Consider the following 18,288-nt stretch of genomic DNA (forward strand, 5'->3'; position numbering starts at 1 on the left):
GTTTTTCTGTTGATCTGAAATGGAATTATGTACTCTGCTCTCTCGGAAATATTTGTTAAAATCCATTAGTCACCTGTAGTTGTTGTCCTCATATTAATTGGATAACTATAGTAATCCTGAAACGCAGAGACATCATTTACTGTATTTGAGTTTACACACAGGTTTCCATAGATCAGTTACTGCTGGTTTTCAGCCCTGCCAATTTTTCAGAATCTCTTTGTCAGGGCTGTGAGAGCATACAACGGTGACAATTGGAGAACATCCATCTCAGACATGGAACTGGCTCTTCCTGATTTCTTCAAAGCTTACGATGACTGTACAGCAGCCTGTGAAGGCTCCCGAGAGATCAAAGATTTTAAAGACTTCTATCTCTCCATTGCAGGTGAGTGGTTAGGAAACAGTAAGGAAAAATGTCCCAAAAGTGTATTTTATCCATGGGATTAGCTACCAAAGTCCTGCTCCTCATTTTGCAGTATGAAATGCACATACACCCCCTGCGCAGTTTGGGCCAATATGAGTTTATTAGCTTCACTGAACACTGCTTGAATTCTGGTTTACTTTTTTCTTCTTTTCAGTAACATAAATGAGGGCTGTGAGAAAACACGAACAGAGAGTTCTTCCATTAACATGGAAGTTGTGTGTCAGAATAAAATAGATGTGTAAGTAATAACAACTATTCCATCCAGCTAGCAGTATTTGTCCAGACAGATCTCTTGACCGTAATTTCAATATCAGTTTGGCTGCCTTTGAGGCACAGTGGTTAGCCTGCCTTCAAAATCTGCTTTGTGATTTGTGTACCACTGCTCATATGTATCTCCTTTCTCATAAATACGACAAGTTTTTGTTGCCTGTTTTTCATCTTTCCTACAGCAGAGTTTTGCTAGCAGATTTCTTTTTCTTTAGTCTGTAGCTTAAAAATAAAATCCATTGCTTTGCAAAGAAAAAGAGATACCACTTTTGATTGCTGTCAAAATGGCACATATGTGTTTCCTATGCTCTTTGGTAGCAAAAGAAACAAGTCATTTCTCCAGTGCTCTGGGCTCAGTCTTTGGGGAATGCCTGTATGTTTTCTCGATAAAAACATGAAAAATGCAACAGAATTTCTAACTTGCTGGAAGGAAAACCAACCCAACCTTTTGTCTTAAAGCCATCAGATGTGTTGGTGAGGGGGAACTTTTGTGAAGTATGTTGATACGTAAATGTAAAGTACAAGAGCTCTGCAGTTTCTCACAGTGAGGAACTGGTATCCGCCAGTGTAGGTGACGTGGAATAGCTATTGCAGCCTATTCTTCAAGCCTTGTTCTACTCTTGGGCAAAGCAGGCAGGTGCCTAGGACAGCAGATAAGGAGGGAAGGTCAAATCATGTGATAAAGCATGAAGCACAGGCTTTCTTCCTCAGTGGGTCAGACCCCTGAAATCGGGATAATCCCCAAGCCACTGTAAAGAGTAGAGTGTCCATGCTCAGGCGTGATTGGCACTTGCTGTCGTCCTTCCTCTTCCTCCCTGGAAATAAAGGACAATGCCAGCAGTAGTGGTGAGAAGGAAAGGTAGGAGTTACTGCATGATGTCATCATGGCCATATGCATGCATTTCAAATACTTTGTTGCAGAGATAAGAAAATTCAAATTTACTTGCACTGCCTGGGCTGAACATGCTCTTGCTCTAGGGAGATATATCCTGCCTCCAAGGTTTCTACTGCAGAAAGTAGATGTAGCAAAAAATGTTAACCAGAGGTATTTGGTCATTGGGCTAGGTACGTATTTATCCCTGAGCAATGAGTTATCTTTGGAAGCCAGCTGTCCTCATTGCATGGGATCGCTTCACTGAGGAGCTTGCATCTCTGGCTTTAATTGCCAGCTGGAATTGAACACTGCTGTGTCTGGAGACTCCCCTGCTCTTGTAAAAGGCAGGACTGGTAATTTCATTTGGCCAGTCATTTTTAGTTGGCTTCAGTGTTCTTCATATTAGGAGTTGTCAGAGATGAAAACAGGGGAAAGGGGCTTTGCTGTTTTTTTGCCTTGGTCAGAGACTTGCTGCACAGGCTCAGATAACTTGCTTGCACCTGCCAAATGTGGCTAACAGGGAAACTAAGGCTTTAAAATATTTCTGTGTGGTGGTGTTGTCTGATGTGATATATCCTGAAAACTCTTTAAATTCTTTGACGGAAGGTTTTCTCAGAATGTATTTTCTTGAAGATAAGATCAACTCTAGTCCTAATCTCATTGTACCAATCTTTTGTAGACCAGGTAAGCTTGTGAACTTAAACATTTCTGACTGAAAGTTGTTCTGTGAGCAGCATATTCGTGTCTCTCTTCTCTTTTAGAACACCCAAACTGCAGGTACAAAACGTGGCCATCTCTGGAGGTTTATTTTGCAATCACCTGCTGTATTTCTCTGTGACACAGTTGTACTCAGCAGCATGGGGACCTTATTCATGCAATAATCCAAGGAAATTGCAAAGGCTCTCAAAAGTTGAAAAAAAAAACCAACCCACTGTTAAGTTCACAGTTAGGAAATAATGTGATACTCCATAACACTTTATATAAAACCTACCACCACAGACTGCCTGTAGGGGTCAGTGAAACATAACTGCTTAGTTCTCTGTAATTGCTGCTTTGATATATTTTGAGTCCAGACCACGCTGATTTTTGCAGAAGGGCTGACTACCAGTACTGTATGTATTTCAGATGGAGTTGTAGATGCTCAGTACTTCCAAGCAGCAAGATCCAGATGCACAGGACCCAGGAGAACATTATAAAGCCAAATTTTAATGGGTAGCTAATGGGAGGGGTTATAGCAATTCACTGTGCAATATCCATATCTTGTGTTGTTTTATTTCTTCTAGATCATTATATTGAAGTCCTTGCATGCAAAGTGCAGTGTGAGAGTAATCTGACGCCCATTATAGGAGGCTTTGTTGTTGAGAAATTTGTGGCCACCATGTACCATTACTTGCAGTTTGCTTATTATAAATGTAAGTAGTGTTATAATGTGCTTAAATAACACTGGGATAATGTGGGACAGTTTGTATTCATATCTTTTCCCTCTAGTTATAATGTTTTAGAATGTAAATATTGGCCTCCAGAATCTGCATTTTAACCTATTCTGGTACAGAAAGTCTGAACTGCCTGGCATCTTTTTCTCCCTATATAACTGTAGTTAACAGACATGGGAGATAAATGTTACGTATAGAGCCCACGCTCATAAAATTGTCCACGACAAAATAAATTGCTGAATGTAAGTCCCATAAGGGCTGGATTTTGCCCAGGGCAGGCCCCTCTGTTTTAAGTTATGCATGGTTGTGACTGGTCTCCGCTTTGGTGTTGGAAAAATAAGGCAGTTACAGAGTCAGTGTGATCTGATCCATCACTGCCCTTCATTCCTTATATGATACCTACTGCCAGAACAAGTTGCTTACACTTTTCAGTTTCATGTAAATGATAAATGTTAATTGTATGTATTTTAGATGCTTAAATGATTACCAACTCTTCCACCTTTTTGAATTAACTTGTAATATAACATGTTAGGGTAAGCAGTGTCAGCCACTTCCTATACATTGGAACATGTGCAATGACACAGGCCCATTTTGTACATCTGTGTACAAAAACCCATGGTTTGTGCAAAAAAGCCATGGTGGTCCAGCTGTCAGACCCCCATGGTTGTTCAGCAGCTGAATGTATAGCTCCAAGGCAACACATTTAACATAACACCACTTATTCTATGGAATAAATACTCAATTTTCAATTTACTGTTCAGAATTTCTTCCACGGGCAAACCTAGAGAGTATTTCATAGCATTTGCTTTTCCCTAGTAGATTCTTATAATACTGTTAGAATGGGGCACATGAGGCTAAATAGGTTTTGAAGAAAGAGGGGACCACTTAACAGAAATTGTAGTGTTCTGGTGCTCAGTGATTACACATTTGATAGGTAAATCATTTACTGAATTTTGTGGTTTCTTGAGGAATCACCTGCACTGTAAAGAGCACATGTAGCCCTTATAGCTGCTCCTGCAGGCTCCAACACCAAAGGGGAGACAGATCCAGCCATGTAGAATCAAGTCATTAATGACTTTTGCTTGTTATTTGACTACATATCTTACACATTGGTTCTTCCCTCTTTGTCAATGCTAGTAAAAGGGGGGGTGAGGGGGGTGTAATTTTGTTTGTTTATTTTGTAATAAATGCCCCAGTGGTGATCACCAAGCTGTGGGCTGATACCTCACAGATACTGGGATACCTGGGAGGGACATTTGGTTAGGATCTTCATAGAAAACCATCAGACCTAAGTCCCCATTTCTGAATCATGGCGTTACCTGTTTCAGAACACAAAAATAGCATATCCTTTCTGGGAAGCAATTTATTTCCTTTCTGTGTAGCTGGTGGGGAGGTAGAAAATGGGTCCTGTTTCCATCAGAGTTTTTCAGAGATTACATAATAGTATGAATTTGTTCATTTCCCTTTCTGGATTTTTTTTTTTGTTTTTATTAATTAGTGAATGACATGAAGAATGCAGCTTCTTGTGCTGCTAGTTACCTTCTGTTTGACCAGAAAGATGAAGTAATGAAACAGAACATGGTCTATTATCAGTACCACAAAGACAAATGGGGACTTACAGAAGAAGATTTTCAGCCCAGATCGGTAAGTGAATTACTTAAAATGCATCCTAGACACATTCACATATTTCCCTGAAACTCTTTGGGTCAGAGGTTGTGAAAATGGAGGTTACCTGTTGGTTCTGGAGTTAAAACACATACTGTTTTATTAACATCATACAGAAAGTTGTTCACAGAGAGGTACTATGTAATGTAGGCAGTGAATGTCATTATAGTTCTTCCCTTTGCGCTGAAATATACTATAATAGGATATAATATGATATGACGAGTAAATTCACGCTAGTACTTGTCTGCCAGTTATGTATATTTATATGTTTATCTACCTCGATAAATAAAGCATCTGGCCCCTGAAATCCCCTGATGAAAAGATCACTCCAGTGACATTCAGGCTTTTGTCAATCACTTATTATTTGCCAACATGTACCTGCCCACCTGCTTGTTATTTCAAGTTCTTTGTGCATTGGAATGTATCCAGATATGATAACCCCCGCTAAACTCACTATCCACTTACTCAGTTTAGAACGTAGTTAGGTGGATGATGATGGGAAAAGGCTCACAACTGTATTGCACCTAGTTATCTCAGTTAGAATGCTTGCTGCAAAGAACCCACAATAAACATCAGACAAATGACACTAAAAATGGGTTTCTATGCTGTTCTTAAATTCCCATATCCAAGGAAATTTTACATATAAAAGCATCTTTGCTGCGTTTCTGGAGTCCTGCAGCCTGGACTCATGACAATCAAGTTGCATTTTCTGTCATTTCTTGTTACCAGTTATGTTCCATGTTATGCCATGCAACTGAATTGAACTGCTTTGTGACACCTGAGTGACTCCTTAGGCATCAGTGGTATGTGCTGTACAAGTCGTTAGTCATTAGCAATAACATGTTCCACAAATTAAATTTAGTGCCTTCTCTTTCTTTTACAGCACGACTTCACTGTGGAAGTCATTTAAGTTAACCTAGCTGAAGCAACAGCAGGCACCCCCAGGGCTAATGTTCCAGTTGCCTTTCCCATGTTGCTTCTTCAGACAGCTCAATCACCGAGACCTGTACTGGCCCATAGGCATATCCCTTGATTCTTAATGCTGCATTGATCTCAGTATATGTACGTAGTGCTTAGGTGACTGGCTTTGTCTGTAGTAACACCGCAGAGCAGTTCATGTATGCATCATATAGGCTACACTGATTTGATAATTACGTTTTGCATCCTCTCAGGCCAGCCAGCTCAAGTCAAAAATACCACTCCATTTGAGTTAAGCATTTTTTGGTTGTGGACAGCTGTTGAGTTATGTGCAACACACTGTATCTGCACACTGGAAACCCAGGCCTGCCCTGCAGGGCCAATTGAGACAGAAGACAGCAAAAATGCATTTGGTTCTTTCAGGCAGCAGCAGTGAGTCTGACTCAGCTCACAGGGGAAAGGGACCAGTCCTTTGTCACTGCTTTTGGGAACAGAACTGTGCTTTATAGCCATATTGGAGACAATGTTTGACAGTGGTGGGAGTGAGGGGTAGCAACAGTATGAAACTACAAACCACAGACAGATTTGGTATACATGTGCAGAGAGGACAGAACAAGGGCCCTACACATTAACTCTGAATGTTTCATTGATAACTTCTCAGGAGCTGGGGACTGCAGAAAATTTAATTTTTAGATATAAAATATTAAATGCACACAGCTGTATTTTCTTGTACTTTGATCCATGTAAATATGAACAGAAGTTGCTTGCTGTCCTAATCACTTGCCACGAAAACCATAATGGTTTATTTTCACAAAGTGGTGACACCAGCATTTGGCTCTGGCACTAAGCTTTAGATGTTCTTGTGAAAGAGGAATTCTCCTGTTTTCCTCCCCAAAGAGTTAAACAGGATAATCAAAGTAGATTACTGTTGGTATTCACAAATATGAGAGTAGGTGACTGAGCTAAACTGCGCTGTCCCAGCAAACGGCCAGGGAAGTGAGGAGGGACAGGTGGGTGACCATGCAGAATTTCCCTAGCCCAGACTCAGGCTGGGGCGGTGAGTCATTATCATGCAAAATAGCTTAGTGTCTCCTTTTCCCAGAACTGCCTGCCGCCATACGCCAGCGCACAGGGAGACAGAGGCTTTCTCACGTCCAAAGCCCGCTGGAATGCAGGCACAGCCTGCTGCTCAGCTCTGGCAGTCTCATTCCTTATTCTCAGACTCGCCAATGCTTTGAAACATGAGAAAGAGGAGAGTGCTTTGTTCTTCTCACACCGGTGGAGCCTGTGCTTAGAAAGATCCACAGAAGACACTGGATATCCATGCTGCTTGCTCTTCTGCTCTTTCCTTTCTCAAACATTTTAACCCCCCCAGGATCTGCCTTCTACTAAGTATGGGTCTGGCTTCACTGGAATAGTTTCAGGTGACATGTGATGACACTCCCCTGTCTTGCTACCCTAAAGTAACACAGAAATTCTGGTTTTTGACAGGAGGCAGTTCGATACCACAACATAACCACACTCCAGTTGGAAATGTATGAGTTCGCAAAGGAACATCTGATGGATGATGATGAGGTGAGTTTTCTAGAAAGGAAATCGTGGTCAAAAAAACAGCAGTCACATTAAAGTGAAGATGATACAGAGATGGAATTCCAGCATTTAGTTAGTATGGAAAAATCTTCTTGTAACCATGACCAGTTTATCATAAATTTTTCTTTTGTAAATGGAATATAAGAAACAAACACAAAGAACATCACGTACCATTTAAAAAAACATGGGCAGTATTAATACAAAGGTAAATATAATGCACTAAGCCCACAAAAAAAGAAAATCCACTTTGCAAGCTATAACACCAGGGGGCAGAGAAGTAGTATATATATATTTAAACCCAACATTTTCCTGTTGTGGTTTTTTTTTTTCCTGAAATGTTGTTTAAATTAGATTTAAAGATCCTTATAATTTTGTCCAGAAGTTGTAATTTTTTGTCAAAAGGAAGTCTTGTTACCTGTTATTTTTTTCTGTACAGTAACATTTTGGTCACCCAGCCTTGCTTCTTAAATGGTTGGAATTCATCGCCAAATAGCATGTAATGACTACTATTAGACTGGAAATATGTAAAGTGGTTTTTTTGTGCAAGAAAAGTAGTTAAATTGTTGAAAGGGCATTTCTTTGTCTCCTGCAGCTGAAATTAAAGTATAAATCATGGAGGCTTTGGATTGCCTTTTGTTTTGCTTTGTCTTCAGAACCTTTCATTTAAAGGTTTAAAAAAATCTTCAAATGATGGAGTAGTTCATTGCTGGCATTGGCAAAGAGCTATGTTCAGTTATGGAATGGGGCAGGGTACTTGAACACTGCTGAGGTCTTTTTTAGTTAGAAAAAAAAAAAAAGATGGCTAGTGTTAAAAAATGAAATCACCTTTGCAATTTTTATGTTATCCAGCACATGGGGAGAGAGAATATTTTATAGTGGAGAAATAATAACATATCTGTGCTGCCTTCAGTATGCTGGTGACCTGAAAACAACTCTATACGTAAAATTCCATTGCAAGGTTACCAGACTTTAGAAAGAGTTTCCATTGTGATAAAACTCTGTGAAAGACAGTTTAATAAGCTTGTTATAAGGTTAAGCTTAGATGAGGGCTAGTCTTTATGGATTTTCATCAGGGTGGGAAATACTTGAGCACTTTTTTATATTCCCTTGTTGGTTTGTGCTTTGTCCATAATGTTTTCTTATGTTACGCAAAAACTTAATTTGTAATTTTTCCTTCTTTCACATCTGCTGCTTCAAAACACAGGGATGAGTAATTAAGGAAGGTGAGAAACAGTCCATTGTGAGGGCTTTCCCCATATCCCCCAAGAAGGGATCAGAGAAGCAATCTTCAGCCTCAAGCACAGTCTATAGAATAAACAAGCATTCATTTGCTGGCATTCGTTCCTGTAGCCCATTTCACTGGTGCAATTATAGATGTCTGCAGGAGGGAAATACAGCGGAAACATCAATTAAACTTTTGGGGAAGTGTCAAGGAAGTCACATTGCACTGGATTATATGTTTGGGTTAAACAACCAAAATTACTGGGCCTGGTCATGCCACAGATACCCCTACCCCACACTCTCGTCATATTAGGAAAGTCATCGTTCTCCTCTCACGAGAAAAAGCTTGAAGGGCTCCTGTGCCCTGATTTACTAGGGCTGAAGAACTTGGGAGGGAAGGAGGCTGTCCGTGCCTCTGGTTTGGCTCTGGCCTTTGGTAGTGAACTCATAAATCCCTGGCTACCAGAAGTTCTCTTTGGCTGCAGAAGCCTTCCAGGGAGTCCAGACAGAGCAGGAATAGCACAAAGGTAAAATCGCTACCTTGCAGTTTTTGCTGTATGGGCAGGACCTGGTAGTGTAAGTGGAATTTTATTTTTTTTTTAATATTTCTCCTGGCACAGATAGAAAAGTTTATTCTATAGGAACGCTGAAAACTGATGAAAACCCCAGATAAGGTGTTACAGTAAAAGCTTTATTAAAAATTGTAAGGATGGAGGAAACCTCTCTTTTTAGTGCACTCTATTTAAACCATGTGCTTATTGGACCATAGGCCATACCTTTTGTGAGTTTCTGTGGTCTGTGTTTGCTGTCTGAGAAGTTGCTTGTGGCCAACAAGCCCATAAAATAATCTGCAGAAAAAAACCCATTCTCTTTCCTTGAGTGAAGCAAAAGCATTGATGTGGCAAAAGGATCTCTTCCTATGTGATATGTCATTATTCCCAAGTGGAGAATCTCACTTTATTCAGACTTCTCAGTGCTCCTGTAAGCTGGATCATCCGTGTGTCTTTTTAAATCCCATTACCAAAGTGAGTGAGAACATGTGGCTTCTTGCAATAATACATTGCAGTAATTGCAGAGGCTGGAACATGCAGTAATGATTTTTGCATATGCACTACAGGACTACTGTCCTGTTCGTGTTACTTTATTAATGTTTTTCCACAAGGAAATGAAAAATTTAACACTGTAGAGGTGACAGAAAATATTAGCGCCAACTAGCTACAAATTACTCTTTTTTTAAAGTAATTATTATTAAATATCCTTACAGTTTTCCACAGTGAAGTTAAAAGAACATTACACAGTGTTGTCATCTGAGTTGGCCATGGATAGTCAAGCTTTTTGATTTCTGTTCAGATGTGTAATGCATAAAGGCTATAATAGATATAACTCCTAGTATTGCACAGATTTAAACAGCAAACTGAAATGCCATTAAGAGCCAGATACTCAGCTAGTGTAGATACAACTTCAGCACTATGCTAATTGTATGAGACATGTTTCTGGCCCCTAAAATCAGTGTTCTTGAGGAATTTTTTTTCAGGGATAGCTACTTAGCTCTGCTAAATTACATAAGAACCACAAGTATTTGGCTGGGATGATCCTACAGTGTGATTTTTCTTTCAGTACTTAATCAGTAGGTGAAAAACTGTTGGCAGCTTTGACCCACTTTTTTGGCATCTTGTTCTTTTTATTTGTATGTGATGTGTGTGTCCATTTGTATAGTAGCTGAAATCCAAATGCTCTATTCCTAAGTGTGATGCAAAGGAGAATAAGTGTTGAACTGATGTGACTGGGCGAAAGAGAACATGTGGAATAGCATCAAAGCACGAGGGCCCAGCAGACTACTGATAGCAAATAATAATCTGACTTAGCCTATTTTTCTGTTCAGGAACCACTAATTAGCTTTATTAACTCACTTTTTGCATACGTTCAAATGATTTATACAAGTGCACTCATAATGGCAAGTCGTAAATGCAGACCTGTAAACCCTGCCCTGCCTGTGACCTCAGACCAACATGGCTACAATAGCACCGCTACGCTGGGAAGAGCTGGTGGCATCTATTTCAGAGAGAGTTGGCAGATAATTGGCATTCTTATAGTCCCTATTCAACATACACTTCTTTAAAGAAAAAAGATAAGATTTTTTTCATGATCATTTCCTAGTGGAGATACTGCCCATGTGGCTGGAGCTCAGAAACAAAGCCGCTAGAAGGCTTCTGTTTTCACTGCAATGGGAGCAGTGTTGAAGCTGCTCTGAAACTGGGTTGACTCATGTTTTATAGGCATTATAAAAATGTTAAGAGGAAAGCACATTTATTGGATTACTGTAAAATACTATTGTAATAACTGCAGTGTACTGCAATCTCCCATAGTATGTGGGAAGACAACAGTTACGTGTTCAGAATATAGCATTAAAAAAATGAAATGGAAACATATTTGAGAAAAGAAGTTAACATACATGTAAAGAACAACTAAGCTCTTTTAATATTAAAAAAAAACCCTAAAAGCATGTGACAGTGGGTCACACTGTGGACTAAGTATCTGAAAAATAAACAAGTTAAGGGCCAAATAATTTTTCTGCACAAAGAATTGAGGGATTTTTTTTTTCCCCTGCTAGAATGCAAGGAATGTCCAGCCTGGTCTGTACTGCTCGTGGAGGATCTGGGAGGGCTTTGAGGTGGTTACAGTGAACTCGCGTGTTTTAACTGAAGGTTAGATCAAGGAACTTTTTCTTGGTCGAATGCTGAATAAACCTTTCAGGCTGAGCCACTCATTGACACATGCCTTACTGTTATCCCAAAATAATGTTGTTCTCCCCCAAAATATCACTGGCCAGTGGGCTGTGTGGTGTTCGCTTGCAGGCTCTATCAGGCCCATGGAGCATGTGTCCTCCACAGTCAGCCTTATCAAACCTTTGTCTTCTCTCTTGTAAGATGGTTATTCGTCCGTGAACCCAATCTGTTGGTTTTCATGAACTAACTCCTTGTCACTACTCCCATTAGTTATTCAAATTAGTAACCGGGGCAGTTACAGGGCAGTCCTGATCTCTCCTTGCAGAGGCCACCCCTGCAACCCCTCCCACTACCACAACCTTGCCACCTACACCCAATACATGCAGGAACAAAATCTGTTGCTCTCACTATTGAACAAGTTTCCAGTCATTAAGATCTTTGGACTTTAGCAAAATCTGATTTTTTTTGCTGTGAAGGACAGCTGGGGGACATTTTGTGGGATAAATATTTTCCTTCTAGCTCATAGACTATAAGGAAACAAAGATCCAGCCAATTCTTCTTGCTATGTGTATTGTCTCTTAAGGCTCAGTTTGTTGCATGCGTTAGGATAAAGACTGTTTCATATTCATTCACTGATAATCACGCATGAAAGCATGGCCGTAATAATATTTTTCTGTAGATCTTAATTCATCCTAGAACACTGCTATTTTAATATTCTCTGTGGCTTCCCTGAAGAACAGGCTATCCCACTGCAGTGCATATGGAATCCCTATAGAAAAGGCCATCAGCAGATCTGCATGGAAAGTATGGGTTATTGCAAGAAAGCTATTTTTTCCCATAACTTTTCCAGTCTGCACTGAGAAAAGATGGAACACATCGTAGGTGGAGGCAAGGATCCATGAATGATTAATATTTGCTACACAGAAGGCAATGCTTAGTCTTAGCAACCAAAGGCAAAGCGTCTGGGTCTGTCAGTGAGCAGTACAACTGCTACTGATTGCTACAATTTTTAAATGCTGCTGTCAAAAGAAAAGTTGGTGCTGGACCATCAGTTTCAAGCGGGCCATAACTGAGCCACGTATTAGTAGCTTTTTGCTGTTTGTTTTAATAGCTGGCTAGGAGTCTCCAAAAATACAGACATTTCTTCTAAAAGGTGGTGTTTTGTGCGTGTGAATACAGCATTTAATATTGCATAAGGAAGGGCCGGCAACAATCCCTGGCCCAATGTGTACCTTGGTCTTGGACACTCATCTTGTGGTAATAAATGAGGAGTTCTGCATTTTTCTCCTTTTTAGGACTTATTTTTTCAAATGCTCTAGCTTCACTTACAACAGTGCACCAATCTCACTAGCCTGGGTTAGCTTATTCAGAATTGACCAAGAACTCTGTTTTAAAATTATTTTTTATTACAATCCGCCTACTCATGTACCCTCTGTAAAACCTTCTTGAATTACTTACTGTGGTATGAAACCTGTTCTTTCTGTTTGTGCCTCTGTTCAGTTGTTAATCTAAGCCAAGGGTACTCAGTTTGCATATCTGACAGATAATTAGAGGCTCCAGTCGATCAGATCAGCTTCTCTGATTCTTCCTACCATTCACACCAGTCTGGGAGCATTCCCCTACTGCTGTTCGATATCATGCCTCCCATATTTCAGGCTATACCTGTCCCATCTTTTCCCCATACATCCTTGCTGTCTCTCCCACTTTCCACTGACTGTCCCTGGATTGGGAGACGGAAGAGGTTGGTAGCACAGGGAGGGAGGTTATGGGGTGCCAGTAGAGCTGTTGTACCTGCAGCGTGTACCTGGCCTCCAGTGCAAACCAGGAGGCAGCGACTGTGGACCGAGGGCCAGCTTGCTAATGAGGGTGTGCTTCACCGTGGTTGACCAAGCAGTACTCATGTGCGTACGTTCCAGTTGTTAGCTGCCGAACTATCAGGCTTGCACTGGTCTGGCGGCAAACCCTTCTCTTCCCCAAGCTTAGTCAGACTTCACCTACTGTTTTACTAGCTACAAGCCAGACAGCTGCATCACGCTTTGGGCCATATATTGCTCAACTCTGATTTACATCAGCACTGTGTCGGAGAAGCATATTTATGTAACCTGCATTAGAACTGGGTGGCTGTTGTCTCTTCTAGTAGCTGGCAGCAGAAAGAATTATGGGTTTGCAGCTGACTGTGCATGTGAAATTTGCTGTCCTTCCTATTAAGGTAGGTAGGAGCCAAAGAGCATACCAGTTAACAGGAGGAACTCTTGTCACACTGAATGCTTAAATCATATCAGAGAATGATTTTCAGGCTCCAGGTATGCAGGCCAGCATGAAGTTATTCCCTGGAATGAACACCTGTGGAATACTTGCTGACTTCAGCAAAATGCCTGATGTGGTGTCAACTGAGTGCTAATGGGGCAAAGACAGTGATAGTCTGATCATAGCTGCTGGTGTGGCAATGGGATCAGCTCTTCTGATGGAGCGTTATCGCCTTTTCGTTAGGCTGCCAACCACCCTATGGACAATTGAAAATGTTTTACATTCTGACCATGAAGGCGCAGGCAAAAATACTTTAAGGACAGGTTTTGTTTGTCTTTAACTGTAATCTGGAGTTTTTGCCTCTTCAAAAATAACCAACATCCAGCAATTATTCAGTTGCATTACAGTATATTTTTTGTATGTATATTGTTTCAGCAACTATTTTTATATTTTTGCCATAATTCAACCTCTCTTACTCCCCAGTACTTCTCATTAGATAGCAACAGCTTCTATCATACTTTCCTTTAGAGGTCAATTTCAGGCACTTGAAATTTCAGATTTTTTTTCAAATACTGTTGCTTTTAAATATCCTTTTCCATTTAAAACTTGGGCTCCTTATGAGTTTCTGAATTTGAAAACATACCAGAAGAAAAAAACTTGACTTCTCTCTGCATCTTCTTTGTCTTCTGAAATGACCTACCTTACTGATGAGTGTGACAATAATACGAATTTAATTAAGTTCCCATATGGTTGAGTTACCAAAGGTTCTGTATTGAAATCCCCAGGTCTTCCTTATACCTAATTCTAGGTCATCCAGTCAGTGCATAGAGTCATAGAATAGATGCTTATGCCTTTAACCCCACCTCTCAGACTCTTACCTTTTGACGGTTGTCTTTGCAGGTAGACCAAGGAGAGAGATCCTTTTTAGTGTCTGTTATTCTTTCATTAAACTATGATCCTGAGGTGTAAAAGAAACAGTCTGAATTAGATCTGGGACCCCTGCAGTAGACACCTGTATTCCCAGTCTCGTAACTCTGTTCAGTGTTAACGGGACCTGCCTGCCTGTAGCCCTTCAAGAGGCACCCAAATGCTTGTGCCACCAGTTTTAGGAGCTGTGCTAAAAAACTTGACCTGAAGTCCTTTCTGCCTCTGTTTCTGTAGCTTTCAACTGCTTGCATGGTGGCTGTTGGACCTAGTGGCTATTTTTCTTCATGTGCATTTGTGAAGTGGTATTGAGTTCCTCCCACGATTGGGCTCCTTAGGCAATCAAAATACTTCTAACAAAGGAAAACGTGCAGAAATGTTGAATTCCTGTTTTCCAGTTGCCAGATTTCCTGCAACCAGGAAGACAAGTAGGGAATATGAAAGTGCTGGCATTTTTTCTTGTGTTTTTATTGAATTGGATACTTAGATGTTTTGAACAAATTCAAAGCAAAATAAATTGCCATCCTTCAGGACTTGCTGAAACCACTTCATAGTTGCAAAAACTCAACAGTCCTTTAAGATGGAACTGTGAAGCAAGGGAACAAGAGCAGCAGTTATTTCGGCCAGCTTTCCTCCCACATTTAGTTTTCTTTGCTTGGTTCTCATTATTTTTTTCCTGGCTAATCACACTTCTGAAAAATGTGATGTTAATTTTTTAATCACCATATCCATAATACAATTGTTGTATTCAAAATAGACATAAATTTCTTATTTCCGCTTGTAATTTTCACTGACAGAGGTTTTAATGCCCTATCCTCACCAGAATAGAAAACTGTAAAATTTTGAGTCTCAGACTGCAACTGTTTGGAAGGTGCTGTCTTCCTAAGGAATACCTTTCTAGACAAAAATGTGCTTAACATTTAATTAGGATTGTAAAATACTGTTTGCAGTCTTCATCAAGCAGACTCAGAAGCCTAATACAGTTCACAAAGGCTTGGAATGAAGGGTGAAGGGAAGAGGGAGAGTGGGCATCCAAGCAAGGATGACTTGCTTTCACCGTAGCTATTATAAATTCTTATTATTTTGAACATAAGAGCGAGTAAGAGCAGATCACATTTTCCAGCAGAATATTTTTCTATCAGAAGGTGATGATTTGTTTTGGAAAAAGCCTTACAACAAGTTTTAGCTCAGTAACTGTAGTTTGGTTGACAAGGCAGTAAATTCCAGCTAGTGGGGCTGTATCATCCCAAAGTACTCAGGCTTGGCTGCAGGAAGACATTAGACTATGGTATATGACATATAACTACATCAGGAGTAGTTTTAATAAAGCAGGTTGGATTGTTATGTTGTGTTGGTACCCTGTATTAGCAGAGTGGAGCTTGTAAAGATAGTATTTTCTGGACTGTATCTAAACCCAACATATTTGTTTCCAGTATGGGAAACATTCCAGTATCTCTCATTCTTTACATTTTTGCTGCATTGAAGCACAGCATGTGAAGATCTGTGGTTGAAAATGGAGAAGGTGCATGTCAAAAGATGTAACAGAGGACAGAAACGGTTAGCGCAGACAGATGCAAAGTCAAAGTTACGGTTCTACAAAATGCTTTTGCTTTGAATTTTGAAGCTTTCTAAAATTCTTTAATGTTTTACGATATTTTAACAATTTCATAGTTTAACAGGTGCTTTGAACGTTTATGCGTCTACTTTCTAAGGTTGAGGATTTCATTGTCTCTTTCTTTAAATGCCTGAAAAAGTACAAGAGGATTTACTGTGAAGTGTAACATTTCCTTCTTTTAAGATGTGTGTCACTGCAAGTACTTGTGCTACCCCCATACGAGCCATTTACTTGCATTTTATAGGCTTGTTGTGCTAGCTTCTGTATGAAGGGTGTGAAAAAATATTTAGACACCTATTATTACAGTTTATGTTTTGATTAAAATGGTTAAATTTTTCCATTGATTTTGCAGCACAGGGTTAAACTATTTCTGTTAAATTTAATCCTTTCTAGGATGAAGTTGTGGAATTCCTTGATGAGCTGTTAGAAGTAGAGGAGAAGAAGGAATCCTGATGAGTGGAAGCGCACCACAAAGTATTTTACAAAAGTGAAGACTCACCATTGCTCCTTACTATTGTTTTTGGTCACCTGTAGTTTCAGTTAGATATACCTCAAAGCTGCTCCTTTAAACTCCTCCTTATGTCACAAGACCCACTCCTGAAAGATCACTTCCATGCTGCACTGACCCTTCCGTGAGCGTGGCTTTTCACTGTGCATTTACAGAATTGGTGCATATGGGTTTTCCTCTTGAGCTTTCTGTCCTTTACAAAAAACACAACAAAGCAGACTATTTGTATTTTCTGGGCTGACACTAAGGTTCCTCATTGCAGTGCTGTTCTACTATGTTATAACAGTACGGCTAAATTCCAAAGAACTTTTGTTGGATTATAAACCATGGAAGACATAACAGTCCCTCTAGACTTTCTGAGCTATGTATTGTGTTATTTATATATGTCTTTTTCTATGATGTTGAATAAAGTGATACTGAATCCCAGTGCACCTGAAAGATGTTAAGATACATTCAAGATTAACAAAGCACAACTAGTGATCTTGTAAAAACTGGTTAAAGAATTCTGTAAGCAGTGTTGATCTTTCTTAAAAACTAAATTAAATTCCAGTATGTGAAACTGAGGTCACTTAGAACTGAATAATAAATAATTCCTTCTTCCTACCAGTTCTTACTCTTTCTGTTGAAACAACATGTCATTCCTGTGTGAGGTGGGGCCAATCTTGCATAAAATAATGATGGGCGATATATTTAGTGTTCTCTCCTGTAGAAAACAGTTTGCGTGTTCTTTTCTGTCTTGTGGGACTGTCTGCATAGCTTTCATCCAAAATTAAGTACAGGTAGAGACTGCGGCAATTTTAAGTGGAGTCATGAAAAATATTTGCATGTGAATTCCTGACATTTTATTAACTATATGGCAGAGACCTATACAGAAGTACTTTGAAGGCCCGAAAAATACTGTGTTAGAGTAGTGAATTAGTGCACAAGAGTACTGAAGAGCAGAAATCCCACTGACCTCAGAGGATTTCATCCTTTGCTTTCCTCTTTCATTTTTAAGGACCCAAGTCCTGCAGGTGGTTTCATCCCGCTTACATCAAGGGCAGACAAGAACGTTCAGTGTCTTTATGACTGAACCCTAATTCAGCTGAATGGAAGTGAACTACAAGACTAAAATCTGCTTTAGGTTTTTAAAAAGGCAAATCATGAACGATACTATCTTGCTGAGTTCTGGTGCTGTAGCTTACATACGCTGTAGAAGTATAGTGTCTACACTATTGAGTGTCTACAGAGAACAAGAAGGGGAATCCAGAGGATCAGGTATAAGGGTTCTTCAGCTTCTGAAAATGAAACATTTTAAAATGTTCAAGTGTGTGTGAAAGGTGTTTGAAGGATCAGATTGGGGGTTTTTTTAGCTTCTCAAGTATAAATCACAACTAATCCGCTAAAGTTGATGGGCAGATTGTTTTATTCTCAAAATTAAAATCAGTCAAGAGCCTTTTAACTTTAGGAGATTTACCCAGCTCCACTTGTGGTAACAAGACTGGAATTTGAGCATACAGAGGGCGTATCAGATTTTCTTACACTTTTTGTTCCACACAATATTGGGACTCCATTTATTGTAATTTTATGTAAGAATTTAACTTTGCTTTTAAAACTTACAAGCAGTTGATTGTAAACCATCGCTTACTTCCCTGTGAAATACATGTATTTATAATACCCAGCTGGGGTAACTTCTCCAGCTTGTCCCTAGTTTTCTCTTGCTGGAAGTGTATGTATGCTCAAGGGAGAGGTTACCGCTCTGGAGGCCTCTTTGGTCTCTCTGCTTTCCAGCCTGCCTAGGACAACTCCAGATTTCCTCCTCAGAAACTCATTGATTGGTGTTAAGATCATATGCCTGAATAACTTAATCTTAGATATCTCTCTGGCTTTCAAACCCAGG

The 18,288-nt window shown here is 39.8% G+C and overlaps 1 protein-coding gene across 1 annotated transcript in view; it reads left to right on the plus strand.

The window, feature by feature from the left end:
• The window catches only part of LOC104132811 (cartilage associated protein), a 22,699-nt gene extending 5,896 nt beyond the window's left edge, over nucleotides 1-16,803 (plus strand). Inside the window, exons 4-8 of the mRNA XM_009646146.2 lie at nucleotides 211-382; nucleotides 2,846-2,974; nucleotides 4,494-4,639; nucleotides 7,070-7,153; nucleotides 16,295-16,803. Of these exons, the coding sequence (XP_009644441.1) occupies nucleotides 211-382; nucleotides 2,846-2,974; nucleotides 4,494-4,639; nucleotides 7,070-7,153; nucleotides 16,295-16,354 (591 nt within the window). The 3' untranslated portion in view covers nucleotides 16,355-16,803. The remainder of the gene's footprint in view (nucleotides 1-210; nucleotides 383-2,845; nucleotides 2,975-4,493; nucleotides 4,640-7,069; nucleotides 7,154-16,294) is intronic.
• The last annotated feature ends 1,485 nt before the right edge of the window (nucleotides 16,804-18,288 follow it).

Source organism: Egretta garzetta, unplaced genomic scaffold (genome assembly GCF_000687185.1).
Source record: "Egretta garzetta isolate BGI_Z169 unplaced genomic scaffold, ASM68718v1 scaffold409, whole genome shotgun sequence".
NCBI classification, from domain to species: Eukaryota; Metazoa; Chordata; class Aves; order Pelecaniformes; family Ardeidae; genus Egretta; species Egretta garzetta.